General features: G+C 51.0%; 1 protein-coding gene across 1 annotated transcript; it reads right to left on the bottom strand.

Moving 5' to 3' along the window:
* Positions 1-7,354: 7,354 nt before the first annotated feature.
* LOC140530081 (fatty-acid amide hydrolase 1-like) lies at positions 7,355-20,874 on the bottom strand. Its single transcript, XM_072649314.1, has 16 exons — positions 20,692-20,874; positions 19,278-19,478; positions 18,199-18,312; positions 17,386-17,532; positions 17,058-17,191; positions 16,642-16,848; positions 15,953-15,993; positions 15,319-15,443; positions 14,936-15,061; positions 13,720-13,817; positions 12,652-12,751; positions 12,341-12,381; positions 10,728-10,767; positions 9,610-9,718; positions 8,268-8,413; positions 7,355-7,735 (listed from the first exon to the last, which is right to left on the bottom strand). Exons 1-16 carry the CDS (start codon positions 20,692-20,694, stop codon positions 7,607-7,609), a joined length of 1,761 nt encoding a protein of 586 aa, XP_072505415.1. The 5' UTR covers positions 20,695-20,874; the 3' UTR covers positions 7,355-7,606.
* Positions 20,875-24,001: the final 3,127 nt, after the last annotated feature.

Below are 24,001 nucleotides of genomic sequence, written 5' to 3'. Positions count from 1 at the left end.
TCATATCTTTTGATCATTTATCTATTGGGGAATGGGTCTTGCAACATTGTAGGCAAGTCCAGCATGTGTCAGCAGGAATATATGCATTTAATGACTTGTTTACAATAGGATTCTATATGATTACATGGCACAATATTGCATCAACAAAATTTCAATGCAGGAAGACCCCCACAAGTTTATAAAAAATTATTAAATTTTTTTATTTTTTTAAATGAGAAATTTAAAAAAAAAAAACATTAAACGATTAAAGAAAGTAGATTTCAGGTGGGAGAGCTCCGAGTAATTTTTTTTCTTTGAAAAGGTGGCAGTAGGCCAAATAAGTTTGGGAACCTCTGACCCCTGAGGGGTGAGGAAGGGAATCAGGAAGACCTGAGCCATGTGTTGTTGTGATTGTTCAGTTGTGGTTGAGTTTTCATGACAACATTTGGGATTTTCTTGACAAAGATCCTGAAATGGTTTGCCAGTTCCTTCTCCAGTTCATTTTACAGGTAAGGAAACTGAGGCAAGCAGAGTTAAGTGACTTGGCCAAGATTTGAACTCTGGTCTTCCTGACTTCAGGCCAGGCACTCTATCCCCTGCTCTACCTATCTGCCCATTAGCTGAATGATGACAATTAATAGGGAAGTTTAGAGACGGGGAAATTTGGAGTAGGGAGGGATTATGAGTTTTCTGGTTTTGGATGCGTTGAGTTTGAGATGTCTGGGTCAACTAGCTAAGATGTCTAAAAGGCAGTTGAAGATGTGAGACATGCTAGATAAATAGATCTAAGGGTCATGTATAGAAAATTGATCATTCAACCTATGAGAGTTGTGATAACCAAGTGAAATAATTTAGAGGGAATAGGGAAAGGGGAAAATTGAGTTGATAATCATTTAATATCATTTTTTGGACTTTAAAAAGGGCCAGAGCCTGAGTTAATCAATCAGAAGAGCCTGGACTTAACAGTCTCTTTGTTTTCTGAGTATATTTGGAGAATACTTCTTCCTTTGTCAACAAGGCCAGATGAGGCTGACTTAAGAGTATTTTTCCTCTGTTTGGGATGTGACCCTCAACCTGAGACACTATCTTGAATAATGGGACTTTTTCTGTATCTTACAATTTTTTGGACATATACTATGTTATGGTATGTTAATGGTAAAGAAAACACAGATATCTTGGGTCATCATTTCAATTGACACTTTGTCAACTCTCTTATCTTACTGTATTTACAACTTATTCAATTGAGAAAATTCCTTTCTTGTGGTATAGTTAAACACATATATAGAGACCACAAATCTGAGGGACACAGGCATCCTGGGATTGTCCCAAAATAGATTTAAGCCTGGTCATTCTTGCATCAGTCAGTCAGAACTTATGTTTTGGCTCCTTGTACAAGTTCACTATCTTAGATTAGTTTAAAGGGAATAAACTATATGTATCAACACATTGCCTAGACTTTAACCAAACTTCCAGGTCAACAGAGTCTATTAGAAAATAGAGAGAGTGATTTCAGGTGAATGATGAAGTAGGAAGTCAGACTGAAGAGAGGTTAGAAGAGAGTGACAGAAGTGATTACAGTTATTGAAAACCACTTTTTTGGAGGGAGTTTGGCCACAAACCAGAAGAAAGACCACAGGTGATGGCAGGTGAGAGCTTGAAGGCTGTGAGAGGCAGCAGGGAATGAACTGACAGGGAGAGAGGAGGGTAAGTATGAAGGGATGGCGAGTCCAAGCAGAGTGGTGAGAGGGAGGTCCGATGGCAGAGGCAGATGGTCAGACTGTTCAAGTCCTCCCATCAGGTGGACATGTTGAGTCCTGTGAGCTCCATGGGCAGACTCACAGCAGGAAGGAACAGAAGAGGCTAGATCTGGCAATCCAATCTCCAGAGCATTGAAGGAGGTTAGGTGGCCCAGGTCAGGACCAACTCGGGGCTCCCTGGGAAGTCTCTGGAGCCAAGGGGCTAATCAATGACATCTTTTTTCTACCAGTCTCCCCCCACTCACCCTCTCTGCTGCTATGCCCCTGGTACTGAATACACTGTACAAATTTCTGGTATCTCATTTCTGCTGGTTCTCACCACTGCATGGCAAGTCTTTTATTTTTCCTTGTTTGACATTGCATCATGATCTCACAGGATGGGAGACACCTCCCCTCTTAACCCCCAGCCCCATCTCATTCTCTCTGTGGACATCTCTGTCTGCTCTTCATCTGAGCCAATGGAGGCCATTTGGCACAATCCTTCTTATTCCCCCACTCCCTGTGGCCAAATCCCTCTCTAGTTCTGCCTATCTTCTCCTTTGTTTTAACCTTTAATGATAAGGCTTCTCTTCTCTTTTCTAAGGCTGATGTTTCTACTGGTTTCTTTGATCCTACCCCTCACTTCTCTTCTAGGAGGCCACCACCATGAGCTAGCGCTCTCTCTCTCTCTCTCTCTCCCTCCCTCACTTCTTTCCTGTCCTCTTCCCATCCACACTCCTTCCATCTCTGTCTTTCTCCCTCCCTCCCTCCCATTTCTTCCTGCTTGCATCTCTCTCTGTCTGTCTCTCTCTCATTTTCCATCTCTATAACTGGTAGTTTCTTCTTCACTGCCCAAATCAATTAATCAAAGAATATTTACTAAGTGCCTACTACCTTCCAAGTATTGCTAGGTACCAACGATACAAGTACAAAGAATGAAACAATAATAATGACAACTATAGGTTGCATTTATATTGTACTTTCAGGTTTAAAAAACACTTTATAAATATTATCTTAGCACACAGTAAACCCTTAATAAATGCTGGTTGACTTGACTGTCAAACCATATCATGCCAGGTGCCTGGAGAAATGGGAAAACCCAGAACATCCTAATCCATACAGCTGAGGATGGTGGGGGAAGGGGAAAAAATAGTGTAGGGTATGGGATGACAAGTCCTATTCCATCAGAAAGTGTAGACCTGACTTATATGAGTCAATGGTGCAGAGAAAAGGTGATCCAGAAAGAGTTAGTAGAACAGGTTGACAGCAACAGAAAGTTTGTGAATAGGGCTGTGATACAGAGGTATGTTTGGATATTTCTTATTACTAAAATTTCAAAATATCTTATTAATCAATAAGCTAGCATCCTAGTTCTAAATTTGTTTATTTTATATGCATTTGTAATCTGTTCCTTCCCTTTCCCCCTCCTATTGAGCAAAACAAATTCCCCCCTGGGCTCTACCCCCAAATACTTCTCTCTCTGCATGACTCCCCTTTGTTCTGGGCTGTGCCTGACTTGGGCCAGGCCCTCAGTAGTTTATTTCAATATTGAAACAAAAGGAAACATTCAACAATGAATAAAAGGAGATCTATTTAACCACAGCAAAAAAGATATTTAACAAGGATAGGCATTGGTGGACACCTGAAGTGAGTTCAACTGAGACTTCCTTGACTGAGTGAAAGAATTTAGGAACTAGGAATTTAGTTTGTTATGATACTTTTGGAATTTATTTTACTTAAGGACATTTTACACCAACTTAGTTTTGATGAATTTCAATTTTAAAGGTTTATTTTTACTTTGAGATGGAAAAGAGAGCTATCATTTTAAAAGGTTTCAACTAATTTTCTTCATAAAAGTTCAGTCATTATTTCTCAACATCAGGATAAATCTTAAAGTGTTTTAAAAGAAGAGGAAATACTTTTAGAAGAAATGTTTTGAAAAAACCTGAGTGATTTTTAGAAGGCCTACTAAATTTTCATTTGCAAGATAACTTATTGCTAAATTAATGTAATGAGCTGCAAAGCAGAAGTCTGGATGTTTTGATCTGAATTTCTAGTCATTTCCTGGCCTAAGTAAGAGTTAAATTAGTATTTGAATTTATCATATGTAAAAGACTCAATTTATAAAGTATCTAAGATTGTGAAACAAAGATGTGTATCTAGCTTTGAGGCTGAAGTCAAGAACCTCTTTAGTTTAAGGCAGTACGATTATATTAGTGAAGAATAATAACTTATGAACTACCTTTTTTACGGTTGAAATGTAAAGGAAAGTTGAATAATCTGAGTAATAGGTTCAAAAGATTTGGAAAGATAAATAAAGGTCTGACTGAAAATATGGAAGGCAGATAAGAAGGTCTGGAGACAAATGAGGGTCATCCAAGTCCCTCTTGTCCCTGGTTGGTTGCTCTGGGTACATTTAGGGCAGTTTCAGATGGTTTAAGTACGCTTATTGTGATGAAGTTTGACAGTATTTAAGAAGAAAGGAAAACTATGTAGCTTGATTTGAAATTTAATAGTTCAATCAAATTTGAGATGGCCCTATCAGAAGGGTACCAGTCCATACTTACCCTGCTTCTGGTCATTTTCCTTCCACTCCTTTTTGGCCCTTGTTTGCTTAACCTCCTTGCCAGATTTGTCTCTTCTATGCTCAGTGCACTCCACTTGTAGATGACAGCTCAGGCTGATATCACCCTCTGTCTGAGACCACAACCCATCACCCTCTGGACCTGGCCCAATTTCCATATAAAACCAACCCCTTGAATGGGGGGACACCATGAAGCAGGGACAGCTCTACATCCAATTCCAGTACAAAGCAGTTTCAGAAGCCAAGAACTTCGTCCCTTACCCCAAAAGATTTTGGGTCCCATTTGTTTGAGGAGGAATGATGGGGTGCTTGTGCTCAGACCTTAGCCCTAAGATCATGTCTCTGCTTTGACTAATTTGAGAAAAGATATAAATGCTTATAAATTGTTCAGCTGGACTTCTTGTTCACTACAAAATACACGTACTTTGATAGAGAAAGAAAACGTGCAAAGATGATTGAGTACACAAAATGAAAAAGTATGGCCTAACATGTTTTCCCTAAATATACCAAAGACCAATTGAATTTCGTTACAATTTGAGAACTTCAAATACTTATTGTGCAGAAACTAGGACACATTATCAGGTCCTTTCATCTCGTATGATGTGTTCATTTCCTCTTACTCTTTTGTTTTGTTCTATGTTGATCATTATAATAACACTTATTTCTTATCTGATTGTATTACTACCAGCAAGGGTAAAGTATGTGGTATGATCACTGGACAGATGGAACCCTGTCTATTGAATCATTTATCCAGTCTCTGTGATCTAACCTTATACCTTGTTTCTAAGTTCTCTCTGTTTCAGACTGCTTACAAGGAACTGATTTTCTCCACTTTCAGCGTGGTGACATTTCAAACCCTGAACAAGTGTTAAGTCTTTATGTTAAATCTTTCTTGGGTACCCATTTCTTTACCTTTACCTTCTTCGTACATCTTTACAACCCTTAATAGACATACTTATTTCTTCTAAGAAAGTAAAAGAGATATTAATCAAGAATCAGCTATTTCTAAATCAATATATAGACTCAAATGGTTGCTAATAAATTGGACGTATCAGTAATTACTGATACTAATGATCACTGGTATCATTTCCTATTCAAATTATCTTCTGCACAGAAATATTTTTCTGCATTGTTTAACTTTATATTGATTTTTGCAACTATTCTAATTTTCCTATTCTTTTGTAACTCCTGTCTTACAAAATTCAAGATTATATGTATGTGTATGTATATATGTACATATATGTGTACGCGCATATTAATACACATACATATTATATATATATTAATAATACACACATATACATGTACATATTAAAGTCCCTTCAGCTTATGTAACGAACATGTCAGATCTTGGGGCCAAATGAAAGGTTAGAGAAATATTAAAGATCTTCCCTGTCCATTTACACGTCAACATGAATGCTTATCTTGTTCTTTCTCCTTGGAAGAGGGGCTGTGTTCCCAGGACTATAAAGTTAACCTTGCCCTGGTTCCCAGGACTAACAGTTCAACCTGCCCTTATCCAATTCCTCTTCCTGCAAGTGTTGGTTGCCTTTCTAGAAACAAACGGAATCTACCTTGTGTCCTTTTGAATACAGATGTTTTGCCCTATCCATTAGATGTTTTGTTCCTTTGGACTCTGGCCTGGTCCAGAGCTGCAACACATCCAGTGCAGTTAGTTACTCTAAGTCATGTTAAGGTTCTTACGACAAGGCAATTAAGTGGCTCAACACCTTCTGTGTCTAAAACTGGATATAACCTAAAGAAATTCACCTACTCTTTGGAGTTCCCCTGTGGGGAGGCCGCTCTGCCTGGGACATTTTCCCAGCTGGGCCTCTGGAGACTAAACCAGAACTCCCCAGTCACAGGACATAGATGTAGGTGTCTCCCCATTTGGTGACGTATGTAAATATTTCTATTACTCTAAATTAGGCTTTATCTTCTTATGTATATTTCTTTAATCTTGCTTTATACTGTCCTTGTGAGCAAAATGTTATACTGATTCTAATCTGGCGTGAGCACATTCATTACTGTGCAATCCAATCCTGAAAGCAGCTGCACTGAACTGCTCGTCAGACACACTGTCCCTCCCCTTTCCCGGGTCTTCATAGGTGCTTCAGACTTAGGCAATGAGGAAGTGCCCAAGGACTTAGTCCCCTGAGTCAACCAAGTCTTGGATAATGTCTCAATGCCTTTTAAGAAAGAACTAGCCATATTAATATGGAAAATTTTTGCATGGCTCCAAATGTAAGATCAGTATAAACTCTTGCCTTCTCAAGGGATGGGGAAGGGGCAAAAGAATTTGAAACTCAAAACTTTTTTGAATGAATGTTTTTAAAAATGTTTACATATAACTGAAAAATAATTAGCAAAAAAAAAAGCTTTTTAAAAAAAGATAGAAAAAACTAGTCTAACTGTCACGGGGGGTGGGAAAGATAATGCTCCTAGCACAGAGTCTGGCCTGGCCTAGGGTGATGCTTTAAGAGTGGAGAGAAGGGGATGGACTGACATGTTAAAGTGATGTAAGTGAGGTCTCTGTAAATCTAACATGCCCACATGTAACCCCCTACAGTTTCTTCCAACAGGAGTTTTGAGGCTCCTTAAATTGGTTCTGTATCTTTCTTTGCTAAACAATGCCTAGTTTGGGTTGTCTCCATCTTGGAATACCCTCTTCCTATTTCCCTTCAGCCTGGGCAAACCACAGCATTCGCAAATGCTTGAGAGTAGGGACAGCCCTCAGACACGGTCTGGTCCCACCTATCTGGACTCCATCACTGCTCCCTCCTTTCTCTGCACTTGTATTGTATCTCCTACCTCATCACTGCCTAGTAACTTACAGAGAATGAGGTCCAAGCTCCCCCTTAAGAGGCCCTCAGGAAACTCTTCAGTCTACGCATTGTCACATATTGGGATAACTGTGTGCAAGCCAGACATCAGTGCTCTGGAGAGATGCGTAAGAAACTGTCCCTGGTGCGCCCATCAACACCACTCCCATGTCCCCACCCTTGGACCCCATCAGCGCTGACCTAAGTGACCAATGAACACCAAGACTCCCAGCTTGTTCCTTGTAATTATTATTGTGAAATTTCCAGTCACTCCCACCTGGGACCATTTCTGGTCTGTAACATTCATGGGGGGACTGGGGGAGAGTGGGGAGGGGAAAGGGCTTGTCCCTGAGAACTGGACTGGGATGTCTGGGGGGGAAGGGGCTGTCTGAGGCTACTGAGGCCCCATTGGAAGACTAAGACTGACAAGTGAAGAGGCTGCTGAGAAGGGAGGGCCAGCGCTGAATTCGGGGGCTGTTTAGCCTCTATGTCTGCTTCCTGGCCTCTTGGCTCACCCTCTCCACCTCATGCATGAATCGGAGGCAAAGCTCATCTTGCCATGGCAGAGCCACACACTGGACCGCCACAGGCATCCCCACGCTGTTCTTCAGGCTCTGCAAGTAAAGAAAAGGGGTGGCACCTGGTGCCCAAGAGAAAGAGGGGAACACCCCAACCCATCCTGATCCATCTCCAGCCCACACGACTTGAGCATGGCAGAGCTCTCTCTCCAAGTCCAGGGCCATGATGCCACTGCTTCCAACAAAGACTCATCCCTCACCCTTAGACTGAGAGCTAAAAGAGACAGACTAAGCCCTAGAGAACTGAGGTGACCTGCCTCGGGTCACAAGGTGAGTGCCCTACCCTCTGGACCACACTTGTGCTCTCTCATGGGAAGGACTGAAGTGAGGGAACATATCAAAAAGCCATGGCAAGACCAGCTACTTAAAGGAGTCTGACCAGGTTCTGGCTATACACCTGACCCTGCTCTGTGACCTAAGGCCAGTGCCCACACGGACCCCTCCCCAAAGCTCTCTGAGTTCCACTGTACCCATAACATAAGGGGGGCTGGACTGTGTGACCTCCCAGGATCCCTCCCACTCCAACAAGCAGAGTCTGGGACCAGAACCTGCAGACCTACAGACTCACCTTGCGGAGCCACAGGTCCCAAATGTCCCCAAAGCAGCCCTGATACTTCTGCAGCTCCTTCTCATCCTCAGGAGTCACCGTGGAGACAGGGACCACCCCCGCAGGGAAATCCAGACAATTGTAGAGCATGGTGTAACTGACAGCCCCTGAAACAGGTCAGCCAGGGACTCGTGCCACAGAGAAGGAAGCGGGGGATTCCACTGTGGCCCAGATGGCCAAATCAGCAGTGGGGAAGGGGATGACTATGCCACAGAGGAGAAGGGAAGAGATTCCACTGTGGCCCAGGTACAGGAAGGTTACCCTCTGGTCATTGGACTCCTGCTGGAAACAATGAGGCCCTCCAAACCTTCAGGGGTAGGGGGGGAGGGTCACCTGCAACCTGGTATGGGTGGGACAGACCTTCCTATACACAGGGGACAGAGACGAAGCCAGAGGGCCAGGCCCTTGGAGCTGGCACTGGGTCCTGGAGGAAGGGTCAGCCTCCAGCTCAAGGGAAACCCCTTCCCTGATTGCTACGTGACCTGGCCCAGCCCAGCCCCTCTCTGTGCACCCAGTTTCTCCACTTTACCAAGCCCTGACCTCCCAAGCCCTAGGTTAGCAGTTCTCAGATTTTTTGGTGTCAGGAACCCCTTACACTCTTAAAAACCGAGGATCCCCCAGCCAAGACCTTCTGTTGATGTGGGTTATAGCTGTCAATATTTCCAATTTCATTAATTATAACATCTTTGCATTATTATAGGGCACCTAGGTGGCGCCACAGTGCACACAGCACTGGACCTGAAATCAGGAAGACCTGAGTACCAATTCAGTCTCAGACACTTATTAGCTGTGGGATTCTAGGCAAGTCACTTAACCTGTTTGCCTTAATCCACTGGAGAAGGAAATGGCAAACTACTCCAACATCTTTGCCAAGAAAACCCCATGAACAATGTGGTCCACGGGGTCACAAAAAGCCAAACACAACTGACACAACACAGTAATATTATGACAATAATTTTGACTTCATGGCCTCCTTGAAAGGGTCTTAGGGACCCTTTGGAAACTGCAGCTCCAGACCCTTGGGTGTACAGTTCTGACCCTCTGACCCATGATAACCAGATGACCTTGGGGAACAGAGAGGGAGTTGGAAAGTCGGGGTTCCTGATGCCAGCCTCTCCAGGCCTGATCCCCAGGGAGGTTCCTACCCAGTCTGAAGTCCAGAGCACAGAGCCTGAGCTATCTCAGCCCTCCCCTCCCCTGACTAGAACTGAGCACACAAAGGAGGAAACCAGGATGAATGGTAGGTCCAGTCCAAGTGATGGGGGGAGGGTCCTTGGGGTAGGCTGGGCCATAGAAGTCCCACCTGAAACTTTGCCTGGGTAGTTGATGTTCAGGGCAGGGCTCAGCATGGGGGTCAGAACCACATCCAAATTCAGCATTTTCCACTGGGTGATGACACTGTGTTGGTATTCCTAGGGGGAGAAATAGGGATTGGGGGACAGAAGGACAAGCAGGCAGACCAAGGGGTTTCCAAGTTTCCAAAGCACTTTGACCATAACCCTGTAAGGTCAGTATTTCATTTAACAGAATGAAACTGAGGCCTGGAGAGAAGGGACTTGGCCAAGGTCACAGGTGTGGGTTAGAAGCAGGAGACAGACAAGAAAGCCAGAAGACCACTTGACACACCCAGCGTCCCCTCCCTTGTCATCTTGGAAACAATAATTAACTTTGGGGAGGAAAGTATCTGGACAGAAGAGACAGGAGGTAGGGGTGGCCAGGCCAGGCCAGGGGGTAGAGGAGATGATGAGAAGAGGAAAGGCAGGAATGAGTCAGAAGTCAGAAAAGGGCCAATTCAGACCAGGCTGGTGGGAATGGAGGGGAGCCTGCTGCTGCCTCCCAGCCTGCCCTTCACCTCCTTCCGGAGTGTCCCAGCCTGCACAGAACTCTGCAGCCCTGACTAACATATCATAACCAGGGGCATGTCTTGCCTCCCAGATCAGACTAGGAGTTCCCAGAGGGCAACCCCACTCTGGGAAGTCTCCATATCTCTCACAGCAGGTCTATACCAAGGGCTGGGCACTATTAATCCAGAGAAGCTGGGCCAGGAGAGAGGGTGCAGGGACAAATTCCTTTGGAGCTGAGACAGAGAGGGTCCTACCACCCAGGGGGCACAGCCTAGTGCCCCTCACAGCAGCCTGGGCTTCTCCATGGGATGTGGGAGAATGGAAGTAAAAACTCCCAGGAAGGGGGGGAGATGGGCTTAGCTGAGTAGAAGACCTGTCAGTCTTGCTCATCTCAATTATCCTGAGTCAGTCCCACATTAAGGTGGGGCTTTGGGACTCAGGTCTCTTTAGCCTGGTAATCCGGTCTGACCCTGGCTCTGGCAAGGCTAGCCTACCATCTTTGGACTGAGCTAAGCACTGTCACCTTGTGCCCCAGAGGTCAGCCCAGCCAATCCTGGGGCACTTGGCCCTCCCTCACCTCAATCTTGTGGTGTAAGTTCCAAAGCTCCCCAGCAGACCTGGAAGAGAGAAAGAAACCCCACCCAGAGAAATGACACTCCCTTCCCCCACCCTCTTTGGGTCTGGTACCTCATCCGTCTAGAGTGGGTTGGACTAAAATTGGTCCCCTCCAGCTCTCAGGTCTATGAGCCCCTGCCAACCCCTCCCTCAGTCAAGCCTCTATCTGCCTCAGTTTACCTCTGTTAGGGCCCTTGAAAGGATATCTCCAGGGATAAAGAACCTAAGACTTAAGAGATAGAGGGGAATCCTTCCTTTGGCCCCCAAGTTGCAGCAAAGCAAATTCAGGGATATCCCAACATTGAGAGCTGTCCCACAGTGAAGCAGGCTGCCCCTGGAGGCTGGGGACATTACAATTTGACTCCTCTGGGGCATGAGGAGGGTCTTTTAGCCTCCAACTATGAAATTCTGTGACTCTGCCCTCCCAAATGAGCTCTTCCAGACTGCCATTTCTGGTGTGTGGACCTTGAGGTAACGGAAGTCTGGAGACCTCGACCTCCCCACTCTCTGCATTCCAATGGACAGTGCTTTTTGTTCCCCTGTCCTTGGGCTCAGGACACAAGTTGGAGACAAACAGGCAAACCAAGGATGAACAAGTACTGGCTAGTCACGCTGAACCCCAGTTCAGGGCAGAGCCAAGACCCAGAGCTAAGCTCCTAGGGCCTAAAGGGCCAAGCTGACCTGATGACTTTAGCTCTCATGGAGCTAAAAGGAGGCTAAAGGGTTAGGACCTCAGGGAGGATCCTGCCTCCCATAGCCCCTACTTAACTGGAGCTTTTGGGGTCCTCCTGCTGCCATGTCCACCACTCACACCGAAGGATTCCCCCAATAGCATCTCAGCGTGGCAAATATGTAAGCTCTGCTCTCTACAAAGTCGGATCTGGAATTTCTGAGCCTGACTCAACTGGCTTGGGCCACCAGAGGGCAGCCAAAGCCAGGTCCAGCCCAGCCCAGGCAGACTGGCTCAGACCAATGGAGACCTAAGGCAGTCGCCATGGCCCTGGAAGGGATAGCAGGGTCCTCAGAGGCCACGGTGCCCCCACCTTGACTGCTGGCCCCATGGCAGGAGAGGAGGGTAGGGGGGGAAGGAGTGCCCTCCCTCCAGGAGTTTCTAAGAGGTGTCCAGACTCTGCTCACTTTCCAGTTTGCCAAGGTCTCAGAAATCAGTGGCTCAATCCTAGAAGGAGCTTTTGTCAAGTCACACCTGGGTAGGAAACCCCTCTATGGCATACTTGGACATGTGGTCACCCAGAATGTACAAAAACAAGGCCAGATGCTGAGCCTGGCACCAGGAGGGCTGAGGGTAAACTTCAAGGCTTTCTCCTATCTCTTTAGGGAAAAGAAACTGCCCTTGATTCCCTATCCTGGGCCTGACTTGAAGTCACAGACTTTCAGAGAGCACTGGTTCAGCTCGAACCTGAACAAGAATTCCCTCTTGGACTTCCCAGAGAAGAGGTCAGCCAGCCCCTGCTTGGGTATCTGTAGTGACAGACATTTCACTACCTTTCTGGGCCTACTTCCCTGATGGGGAGCTCCCAGGTAGGAATGAAGCTGGGGCCAGGACAGCCTCCTTACCGGGACTTCGAGCTGCAGAGGAAGGTGACCAATCTTGGAAACTAGAGGGAAAAACATGTCTTGCTTATAGGCCCAGGCCAGACCCCTGCCACTGGCCACAGGAAAAGAAAGGGGACTAAGAGAAGCCCTTCCCATTCTTCTTCCCAAAAGCAGGGGCTCCTCCCACAGGCTCGTGCAATGCCCAGAATACAGCAGGGGCCCAGAATTGGGAAACAAAAGGTGGGGGAGGAACAGGGGCCCAGTGGCCTCCCCATACATACCCACAAAAGAATGGGAGCAAGTCTTGGGGACCACCCTCAGTCCCAGCTCACCAAAGGCCGGAGGAGAACAGACAACAGTCCTTTGATCCAGTTAGGCATTCTGAGGATGATGGTCAGGTGCCCCAGGCACGGATCTACAGAGTCACCTTTGCTGAAGAGATAGAGAGGTAACAGGGCAGGAAATGAGTCTCCCTAGGCCAGGAACACTAGCCCCTACAGAACACAAGTGGCAAGATACAAGTAGGGTAGAGGGAGACATGGGAGCTCCCCTGGAGTCAGGCTTCCGGCAAGTGTCAGACCAGAGCCCTTAGGAGGCCAGGGGCTGGGAATTCAAAGGAGAACTACCCGCTCAGCTCCTGGAGGAGAGAAGGAGTGAAGCCAGTACCAGGCACGGGGCTTGGCACACAGGGCCTTTGTGCTCCAGCTGCCAACCAGGCAAAGTGGGGGAAGGAGCTGGAATCTCTGGAGTTATTTTAAAACTGGCAAAACACTTTACAGACATTGTCTCAAAGGAGCCTCATAACAGCTCCAGGGGGCAGGTAGCCCCCATCCTCAGTCCCTATCTGTAAAATGGGCATCATAATAGCACCTACCTGGCCAAAATGTAGTAAGGTACGGAGATGATCTATCTTAAGTGTTCCGCTAACTGTAAAGCACTTTATTAAAATCTGAGCTGTTGTGACAACGATCATGCAGAGGGATTAATGACTCACCCAAAGTCACACAGCCACACATCAGAGGCAAGATTTGAACCAGGGGTTTCTAACTCTACCCACTAATTCCAGGACTCTCCCTTGAGAGGAGAAGCCCAAGCCCAACAGAGGGGAAGGACTTGCCTTCAATCACTTAGCCCATGGCTTTCTCCACCAGGAAATGGGGCTTCCAGAATCCCCCAGGGCCCACTCCCTCAGTTTATCTGCTCCCCAGCCTGCAGGAAGGAGAAGGCCTGGGTTCTACTCTGGTACTTCCTTTGCTGTGACACCCCAGAAAAAGCCTCGGTCCCTCTGTTCCCAGTAAACGGGAACAATTCATTACACCTGCCCTTTCACAATACAGGCGGGCTGTCCCTTATATTCTCAGCCTCCTGGAAGAAGGGGTGCAGCCTAAGCCCATACTCACAAATTCTTCAGGAAGGCCTGGCCTCCATCACTGAAGAGTCCACCGGTGAACAGCACCTCCATGGCATGATCAATGTTAGAGGGCATAAATGGGATGAGCTAATGGACACAGAAGAGGTCACCTTGGGCAAGCGGTCCCTAAGCCAACCAAGGCCATCTCCCTGCCAGCCACCACCAGGCCTGCCTATCTGCCCAACTCCCTGGACTCCTGCACCTCAGAATCGTTGCCCCCAGTCACAAACAAAAACAGGGCAGATGCAGTCTCTAGAGGACTCCTGGGAAGTTAAGGTTCCACTTGGCCTGGCTATGGCAAAGCCTTGAGGAAATATGCCTCCTCCCCTCCCTGTGCTCCAGTCCACACATGCTCATATCGGGGTGGGTTATTAAAAAACCTTTGTTACAAGGGAAGGCTGAGAAGGGGAGCAATCTGTTCAGAAATAAAGGTGGTATAAAAAAAAGTATCAATTTAAAAAACGAGAACTCAGTGCTAGAAACGCCCTGAAAAATCAATGACTCCAGCCCCTCGTTTAGAGGGGTGGAAAATGAAGTGCAAGGAGGGGAAGGGTTAAAGGGAAGAAAATCAGCACTTATTAAGCACCTGCTGTGTGTCAGCCCCTGGGCTGAGGTCTTTACAAATACTAACTCATTTGAGCCTTGGGGAGGCCCCAGTGAGACTTCTACCACATATGAAAACCAGTCGGTGAACTTCCAGGGGCTGCCACAGCCGGCAGCCTCCCTGCTGGCCCTGCTGACCAGCCCGGCCTTCTGTGGGCAATGTCTTCTCCTAAGAACCAGGTTGGAGGGGTGGGGGGAGGCCAGAGGCTCCACAGGCAAGTTCTACACCTGGAAGCCCAGGAGTCAGCTCCATCTGCCCAGGGAACACAAGGGAGACTGTCCTCATAGTACAGAAAAAGGACTTCTTCCTTCCACCTCCTTAGCCTGAGGGCTGGAGAGAGGCCAGGGTCCTCAGGCTGGTACTGGGAGGATTCTGAGAATGACTTCCCTCTGAAGCTGTGTGATCCTGGGCAAGTCCCTTCACTGCTAAGAGGTGCAATGCCTTCTTCTTGAAAATGGAAGTAATAATCTTGATACTCTGTTCCTCCCACCACCCTTTCCAGCCCATGCCCAGTAGAAATGAGACAGATCTGCAATGGGCTGAGGCTGGCACTTGGTCAGCCAAGCATCTCCCCAGAAACAGGACAGTGAGGGTGACATACCGTGTGACCAGCGGCCTCCAGGAGTGCCTTGGTCTCCAGCACAGCCCGCTTCATGGAGGGACTGGGCATGGTATACCCATCAGACTCATAGTAGCCGATCCGCAGAGGTTTCGTGCTGGCATAGATCTGGAAAGAGATGCAATGGGCCCCCATGCCCTCCTTGAGCCCTCCCACCACCCTTTCCAAGGCTCCAAAGAAATTGGACACTGGACAAACATCCAGAGACCTGATGCTGCAGAGTCCACAGGAGCATGGGACCTGGAAGCACCTAGTCTACAGATAGATCTCCTCTTCCCAGGTCTGAGGGGCCCCTCCTCAAGCCCCTGCCTTCATCCCAGCCCTCTCTGGCAGCCCATTCCCCAGTGGCCCAGGCCCTCACTCACTGTCTCCCTGAAGGGCACCGGGGGCACCATGGGGTCCAGGAGGAACATGTCCTCAGATAGCAATGCCCGTAAGCACAAAGCAAGGCTGTCGACATCCTTGGCCATGGGCCCCACAGACGTAAGGACTGGGGAGAGAAGGCTCCACATCACCTGGCTGCTGGTGTGACCACCCAGCCCACCCCCATGAGCCTCTGGTCAGGCTGGGTGTGGGCTAGGGAAAGAGTGATGCAGGGGGGGCTTTCATAAATTAGGGGACTACCCTTTTGTGGTCTGTGGGTCCCCAGTGACTGACACAGGGCCTGGGTGCAGCTTTGGCATCTCTGGCCACTCTGCTGAGCCCAAGCTCCAACCCAAGCTGCAGCAGGATAAGCAGAGAGCTCTCAGGTCCCCCTTTTCTGCCTTTATCCAAGGTCTACAGACAAGAAAACTGAGGTCCTGAACACTTCAATGCCTCTGGGTTCACTCAGTGGGCCTGCCTGCTGGACAAAGCTGTCCCCACCTGGAAGCGGGGAGGGGCAAGAAGAGCAGACCTGTCTGCAATGGGACAGCTGTGGGCCAGAGCCTGCCCCACGCCCTAGGACCATTCACTGAGCTTCATGCCCCCAAAGGAGATCCCGCCCCCTGCACGCCTCACCTGCCAGCTGCCCACTGACACAATTCTTCACTCCACGCTTGCTAGAAGAGAACACAAAGAACATCTGCACAGTGTGCCAGCTCTTTCTGAGGCCACAAAGAGAACCTCTGAGGGAGGGAGGCTGGGTGGACCCTCTTACAGAGCAGGACACCAGCATGGGGCAGCCTGGGCACAGCGGGTCCCCCAGCCTCAAAACCCCTTCTCTGGGTAGAGCAGCTGCAGACTCCACCTCAAGAGAGGAGAGGAGACATGGGAGGGGAGGGAGGAGGAGAGAGGGAAAGGGGAGGAGACAGAGAAGGGGGGAGGGGAGGGAACAGTGGAGGGGAGGAGAAGGGAGCAGAGAAGGGGAAAGGGAAAGAGGAGGAAACAGAGAAAAGGGGAGAGAGGAGGAGAGGGGATAGTGAAAAAGGGAGATAGAGAAAAGAAAAGGGGCAGAGGGAACAGAGAGACAGAAAAAGGGAGAGAAAGACAGAAAAGGATGGGGGAGAGAACAGAGTGAAAGAAAAGGAAGAGAGGGAGAGAGACAGAAAGATTGGGGAGAAAGGAGCCAGAGGAGAGCCTCAAGGTTCCAGAGAAACACAGGCTTTAGCCCTGAAAGGGACCCAGGGGCATATGAACTATACCCCTCACTCCTTGCTGAGGGAGCCTCCATGGGATCTCCCTTCCCCCAGGGTTCCCCAGTCCAATACCTGATCCTGCCTGAAGTAGGCTTGAGGCCACAGATGCCACAGAAGGCCGCAGGGAAGCGAATGCTGCCCCCAATGTCGGTGCCCAAGCCCAAAATGGACCCGCCGCCCGCTATGAGGGCACCTTCCCCACCTGAAGACCCACCAGGGCTCTTGGAAAAATTCAGGGGGTTCAGCGTACGGCCAAATATAGGGTTGCTGCAGTCGTAGCTGTGGGAAGAAATCCACAGCTGGGACACCAAAGAGGACAGCTCCAGGCAACCTCCCCACAGCCCCAAGAGATCACCAAGTCCTGTGGGTTCTCCCTCTCCATCCCCATGGCTAGGGCCCTTACCACCACTAACCCTCCTTGCCCAGCCCACACCCCCAGCCCAGCTCCCAGCTCCTGCCCACACCCCGGCCCAGCTCCTGGCCGCTACCTGAGCATGGACTGGGGCACATTGGTGTGCACAAAAGGAATAGCCCCCTGCTTCTTCAACACCTGTACTACCACGGAATCCTCTGTGGCAGGGAAGCCAATGTTCTGGCACAGGCCCAGAGTGGAATCCTGGTCCTAGGGAGGGGGGGGAGAGGGAGGAGGGAAGTACCAGAGATCACTGCTCTCCAGCCCAATACTCATTACAGAGTACACTAAGATCTTCTAGATTCCCCAGAAAACCCACCCTCTATGCCAGGATGGCACACACTCACTTCTTCCATTTAACATGAGAACAGGAGGTCCGAAGGGTGGGGGAGAGGGGGTCATACCTTGTACTGGAAACACTCCTTGAGGCTGATAGGGACCCCATAGAGGAGGCCGCCCGCCTGGGGCTGCCGGACCACCTCTGCCAGCTGGGCCTTGCAGTCGCGCAGGTAGTTGGTCACGCAGTTGATCTCTTTGGTTACCTCCCAGGCCTGGACGGCACGAACACCAAATCAATTCCTGACCATGACCTGGGCTGAAGCCCCCCATCCCACCAAGCCCATGCTCCACGCCAGTACAGTCAGTCCTTAAAACCCAGAATCCAGAGCAGGAAAGAACCCAAGAAATTGTAAGCCAGTCTCATCACAGTAGAAAAGGGTAAACCGAGGCTCTAGAAGGGAAGAGAACATCCCCAAAATTCTTGCTCACGGTCCAGCTGGGACCTGCCCTGGGGAGCATCCAATGTAGCTAGGGAGATGGCATCCCCTAAGCTAGAGGAAAGAAGAAATCAAGGCTGAGATAAGGAAGGTCCACCCCAGAGCACTTAGGACATGATCACGCTCCCAAACACAGTCACCCACACACCACTGACAGTCACCCAGATCCTACACAAATGCATGAAGGACTCCAGTCTCATCCTGGCACATCCTAGGCAGTGCCCAAGTTCAGACAGGAACCAGCCTGGGGTTTCCTGGAGCTTGGTGTTTGTGGATTTGAGGGAGCCCCAACCCCACCCAGTGCAATGGTCAGTGTACCCACCTCCCTTTAGCTCTGCCACCCTGGGATCTGTTCCTGAGGGTCCAGGAGTACTGCTGCCTGGCAGACACTTGAAGGACCATGCCAGGTTCTGTCTGTTTCAGGGCACTCAGCCCCCTTACCTTGCCCAAATAGCTGTAGAGGGCGACTTCTGGGGACACTTCTTGGTTCTTGAGCTTCTGGACCAATTGGGCCAGGGGCAGGACCAGTACACTCTCTTCGTCTAGCCCTGGGTTCTGAGAGCCCCAAAAGAGGGACAAGGCTCAGCCCAGCTGTGCGGCCTGGCAAACCCTGGTCCCCTGTGCCCACATGGGACAGTTCCCCGTGGGCATACTGCCACCTCCCTGGGCTCTGGACTGAGGGGAATGATGCCAAACAGTGCCCCTCAGACCAGACTGGCAAAAAGAAGGATGGGAGGGTCCCATATTACAGGTAATAAGGAGAATATCATGTTGTGAGCCAGGGTGATCCCCAAAGATCACTGAGTCCAATGTCTACATTTTACAAATGAGGAAACTGAGCTTGCCCAATCACAGGGCTGCTAAGTGGAAGGGGCAGGACTCAAACCCAGGCCCCATGTTCTGTCCACACTATTCCCTGTTGTTTCTCAAGAAGAAGCAGAAGAGCTGGGTTTGAATTCTGACCAACATTCACTAGCTGGGTCATTCTAGACAAGTCACTTAGGCTGACTGAGACCTGTCCTCCTTCCTCCCTTGAGATTCTCCCTCTACACCATCCCTGAGAGAGGGGCATCTGATCTGGATACATCAGGTGATGGGGGGCTCACCCCCTACCACCGAAGGCCATGGTACCGGGAGACAGCTCTGGTTGTTCTGGAGATGACCCTCTTCCTGCCCCTACCGTGCCCAGTTCTGCCCTCTAGAGCTCAGCAGAACGTTCCTAAACACCACCGAGCCCCCCAGGATCAGACAGCTATTAGACACTGGGCCTCCCCTCCCCCATCCTGGGGCCGCCTCTGCCTCTTCCTCCGTCCGACACCTGCCCGTACTAGGCCAGAGCTGTTCCAGCGGGACTAATAAAGGCCAAAGGTCAGGGGGCGGGGCTGTGGGTGGGGCCTGGAGTAGCGGAGGCGGGGAGGAGGGACTCGGGTGGGCTAGCGCTGCAGGCTGACCACGCCCTCCCCGGGGCAAAGATCAAGGCCACGGCCAGGCCGGCTCCCGACCCCCCAGGGAGGTCTCACCTGGCGGCGGAAGACCCCCACGCTCTGGCCCATGGCCTCCAGGGCCGCCTCCTGCTGGCGGGAGCCCCGGCTGAGCGCCTGGCGGCGGCCCCGCACGACCCAGCAGCGCAGGGTTACGGCCGCCGCCACCAGGCAGCACGCCAGGGCTGCCCCCCCCAGGCCGGTGCCCCCGAGCAGCTGCTCCCGGGCCATAAGGGCGCTCTGTGCGGACGGACGGATGGACGGGCGGAAGGACGGACGGGCAGACAGCCGGCGGACCCGACAGAGAGACGGAGAGCAGCCGAGCAGAGGTACCAGAGGGAGGGGGGCAATGGTTAATGCGCCCCGCCCCCAGCCCCGCCCTTCCCCACCCCCGCCTCGAGGCTGCTAGGTGGCGGCCAGGGTTGCCTGGACAACAGTCAGGAGGCAGGAGAAGAGAAGGGACGGCCCGGCGTGCACACACGCATACCACACACCACACACACCAACCACACCACGCACACGCGCACCACACACCATACACATGCACGCCCATATGCACACGTGCATACACCACACCACACACATGCATGCACCACACACGTGTGCACACACGCATACCACACACCACACACACCATGCACGCACGCACACACACCACACCACGCACACGCGCACCATACACCACACACACCGAGCACACTCACTCAGGCACCACACAGGAGAACACATACTCAGGCTCCCACCACCTGCAGGCTCGCACAGCCACCCTTACCCCTTCTCACAACCACCAGTTCACACTCTTCTCCTCCCCCACTCGCCCTCTCAGCGTTCACACTACCCCCCCACCCGCTTCTTAGAGTTCACACTACCCCTCCCCCACTCACGCCTCTCCTAAGAGTTCACACTACCCCTCCCCCACTGGCCTTCTTAGAGTTCTCACTACCCCTCCCCCACTCACGCCTCTCCTAAGAGTTCACACTACCCCTCCCCCACTGGCCTTCTTAGAGTTCTCACTACCCCTCCCCCACTCACGCCTCTCCTAAGAGTTCTCACTACCCCTCCCCCACTCACGCCTCTCCTAAGAGTTCACACTACCCCTCCCCCACTGGCCTTCTTAGAGTTCTCACTACCCCTCCCTCACTCACGCCTCTCCTAAGAGTTCACACTACCCCTCCCCCACTGGCCTTCTTAGAGTTCTCACTACCCCTCCCCCACTCACGCCTCTCCTAAGAGTTCTCACTACCCCTCCCCCACTCACGCCTCTCCTAAGAGTTCACACTACCCCTCCCCCACTGGCCTTCTTAGAGTTCTCACTACCCCTCCCCCACCCGCTTCTCAGGGCTCTCACTACCCCTCCCCCACTACCCCCCCTCAGCGTTCCCACTACCCCTCCCCCACTCGAGCCCCCCTACCCCCGGGGTTCCCCCCTTTCCACGCCCCCTTTCCTCCTCACCATTCCGCCCCCCGAAGTCCCCGCGAGCCTCCAGGACTGTGGTTCTGGGCCTTGCCCTCGAAGCTGCCCCGCGCGGCTGCTACTCCCGGAGATGTGGCTGTCCACCGGGGTTTCCCAGGCTGCCAGCGCAGGGGCAGGAGCCCACTTCCGGGACACACCCCTCTCTGCGCCCCTATCACGTCCCTCACGTGGCCCGCCACGAAGCGACCCTTCACGCCTGCGGCCTGGCCTGGGAAGCCCCCCACAGGGGAGCTGGGCGGCCTGCTACAGGGGGAGGGGCCTCCTGGCACGGGGGAGGGGTGGCCTGGCCAGGGAAGCCCCCCGGGTGGGGGGGAGGGGCAGCGCCCCACCTCCCTCGGCGAAGCCTGCCGAGGCCTCGCTGTACCCTGCGGGGAAGCAGGGAAGCCAGGGCCACACTGGCTGGGCCTGGGGCGGGCAGGGTCACCGCCACTGCAGGGAAAGGCCTCGGCCCGAGGGCGCCTCCCCAGAGGCCTCCCCCCCTCCCCAGCCTCCCCGGGTCCTCACTCAGGTATTCCCGGACGTGCGGGGGGCAGCCCTCGCTGCACCGCCAGACCCGCGTGGAGCCCGTGCGGACCGCGCGAGGTTTGGCCGGTGACCACGCTGGTTTATTTTTTAATGTCTGACCATCGGTGCAAATCCAAAGATCACTGGGCAGGTGAGAGAACAGGGACGTCACCCCCCCCCGGAGCTCCCTGGCACGTTCGCCCAGCTTGCCCTTGGCTGACCTCTGCCATCTCACCCGCCTTCCCTCAGGCCTGGCACTGGTCCGTCCTGAAGGGTCAGCCCGCACGGGCCAGCTTGGCCACCCTTCGGTGAGTGCCTCACAAGCCCGGAGAGTGAGCTAAGGAAAGCGTGTGCTCTGGGCACCCCCCGACAGGGGCGTCCGAACTCGGAACTGGTGTGCCGGCCCATCTGGGGTCCGGCTAGTACTGTGACCTGGCGGGGGACTGTAACTTCAGGGATGAAGGGTGGCCGGAGGGCAGTGGCCGTGCAGCGAGGGTCCGCGTCCGCAGATTCTCTCCAGCCCAGCTCTGACCGTGACACTCTCCTTAAACTCGTCACCTCTGGGATCGAACCTGGAAAGCTCCCATTTAGCTCTTACGACTCTTCACCACCTAGCCAGCCCCGCTGGGCAGCCTGGTCACACTGACCAGCTCTCGCACCGTCTCCCATCGTCCTGCATCTTCACCCTTCTCCCCCCATGCTCTGCTCCTGGAGTCGTCCTCCTGGAGGCACGGTTCAGACACCGCCTTCTGCACGAACTCTCCCCATTCCCACCAGCGGTGCCTCAAAGACACTGAGCTCCGCCCTGGGCTCCCTCTCAAACGTCCTGCATTTAATCATTGTGGATGGATTTGAACTGGTTCACTTTATAGTTAGGTGGGTTTGTTTAAATGTGTCTTTTGCTGCAACCCTTACACCACTCCCACCCCCACCCTCCATCTCAAGTGTATTCAGTTCCTTTGAGTAGGGACTGTTTCATTCTTTGTAGCCCCAGTGCCTGGCATGCAGTAGGCACTTAATAAATGCTTGTTGGTTAATTTCCATAGTCCTTTATTATTCTCATTATTATGCCCCATCCCAGGACATTTGGAAACAGCCAGAGCTTCCTCTGGACCTTGTCCCCTCTTGGCAGGGGTCCAAACCGCCTTCTTGAACAAACTCCAGGGACCTGAATCTATTGCACTGGGGGGGAAGTGCATCCCTCCCTGCTCTGCCCTCCTGGTGTGTTGGTGGCTTCCCACCTTCCTCTTCTTCACCTACTGATTTCTACTCAACCTATAAAGCCCAACTCTCATGCCATCTCATGCAAGAAGTCTTCCTTGCTCACCAGTCAGAACTGGGAACCCCATGAAAGACTCAGGCTGTATACAACAATCTGGTACAGGATGGAAAGCAGAGGTGCTGGAGTCAGAAATCCTGGGTTCCAGTCCTGCCTCAAAGATCACTGCTAGCATCCTTCCCTGACTGAAGAAGACCTGGGTGAGCCAAGAGGGGATAGACCAAGGGTCTGACAACTAATGCTAATAGGAGAGGCCTTTAGAAGATGCCTGGGGGTGAGGGGGCGCAGCTGAAAACTCATCCCCCGGGGCCAGCCCAGAGAAAATAAGGGGGGGGGGCAGCCCCTCAGGTCCTGGGACAACAGGGTTCTGCCAGTCTGGGAGCATTCAAACATTAGGACCACCATTTCTCTATCAAGTGCTTCCTTCACAGGCCCCTAAGACCCCAGTAGAACCAGCGTTATTATCAATCCATCAGCCCAACAGCAGCACAGATGAAGCACTAACCCTGCATCAGGCTCTGCGTGCGTGTTCGTCCTTCGTTGCCGAAGAAGACCATGCCATCAGAGAAATGATGACGTGACTTGCACTTGACTTTGTTTTTTGAGTGAGGGACAGCTGTGCAGGTCACCAGCCTCACTTCTCCTTCAGAGCCATCTGGGTCCAGTGACCAGATATGCATCAGGATGACTGGAGATGGCCCAGGATGAGGCAGTTGGGGTTAAGTGACTTGCCCAAGGTCACACAGCTAGTGAGTATCAAGTGTCTGAGGTGAGATTTGAACTCAGGTCCTCCTGCCTCCTGCACTGGTGCTCTACCCACTGCACCATCTAGCTGCCCCTGTGTCAGGCTCTGGGAATTCAATGAAAGCGTCTCTATTCACAAGGACCTGATATTCTAATGGGAGAGAAACTAAATGGATCAAAAATTATATGGCATAAATATAAAAGGAAGATGTTCAAGGTGGTTTGGAAGGCAGAGTACTAAGAGGTAGAAGATCAGGAAAGACTTCATGTGTTTAAGCTGCATCTTGGAGGAGGAGAGGGAGCTTGATGGAGTGCCTTCCAAGCATGAGGAAATTCCCCATTGAGATAGCAACATGCATGGAACAGAAGGAAACAGCCAGTTGGGCTGGATGAAAGAATGCGGAAGGGAGACCCATGTCCATTGAGGCTAGAAAGGTAGGGTAGGGCCAAACATATGACACAGTGGTAATAGGGAGCCCCTGAAGTGTAGGAAAGTGGTCAGGCTTGAATTTGAGGAAAAGCCCTTTGGCAGCTCTATGGAGGATGGACTAGACTGGACTGAGAAGGGCCAGGAAGCTGAATAGGCCACTACAGTAATCTAGGTGAGAGGGAATGGGGACCTCTAGGATTCACAGCCTGGCCTCCTCCAACCTCTCCAGGCTTTTTTAATTCCACTTCCCACCAAGTACTCTATGAAGCAGCCATAAATTGGATTCCTCTAACAAGACCCTCCATCTCCCAACACCATGTATTTGCCCTGGC

This window comes from Notamacropus eugenii, chromosome 2 (genome assembly GCF_028372415.1).
Source record: "Notamacropus eugenii isolate mMacEug1 chromosome 2, mMacEug1.pri_v2, whole genome shotgun sequence".
NCBI classification, from domain to species: Eukaryota; Metazoa; Chordata; class Mammalia; order Diprotodontia; family Macropodidae; genus Notamacropus; species Notamacropus eugenii.
The sequence above is the reverse complement of the archived record's forward strand: the minus strand, read 5'-3'. Positions and strand labels throughout refer to the sequence as shown.

Coding starts and splice junctions, on each gene's coding strand:
- LOC140530081 (XM_072649314.1), bottom strand. Junction 18,313..19,277: donor TGGGGGTCTTCCGCCGCCAG/GTGAGACCTCCC, acceptor TGGGGCTCTCAG/AACCCAGGGCTAGACGAAGA. Junction 9,719..10,727: donor ACTTACACCACAAGATTGAG/GTGAGGGAGGGC, acceptor TTCTCCCCCTAG/GAATACCAACACAGTGTCAT.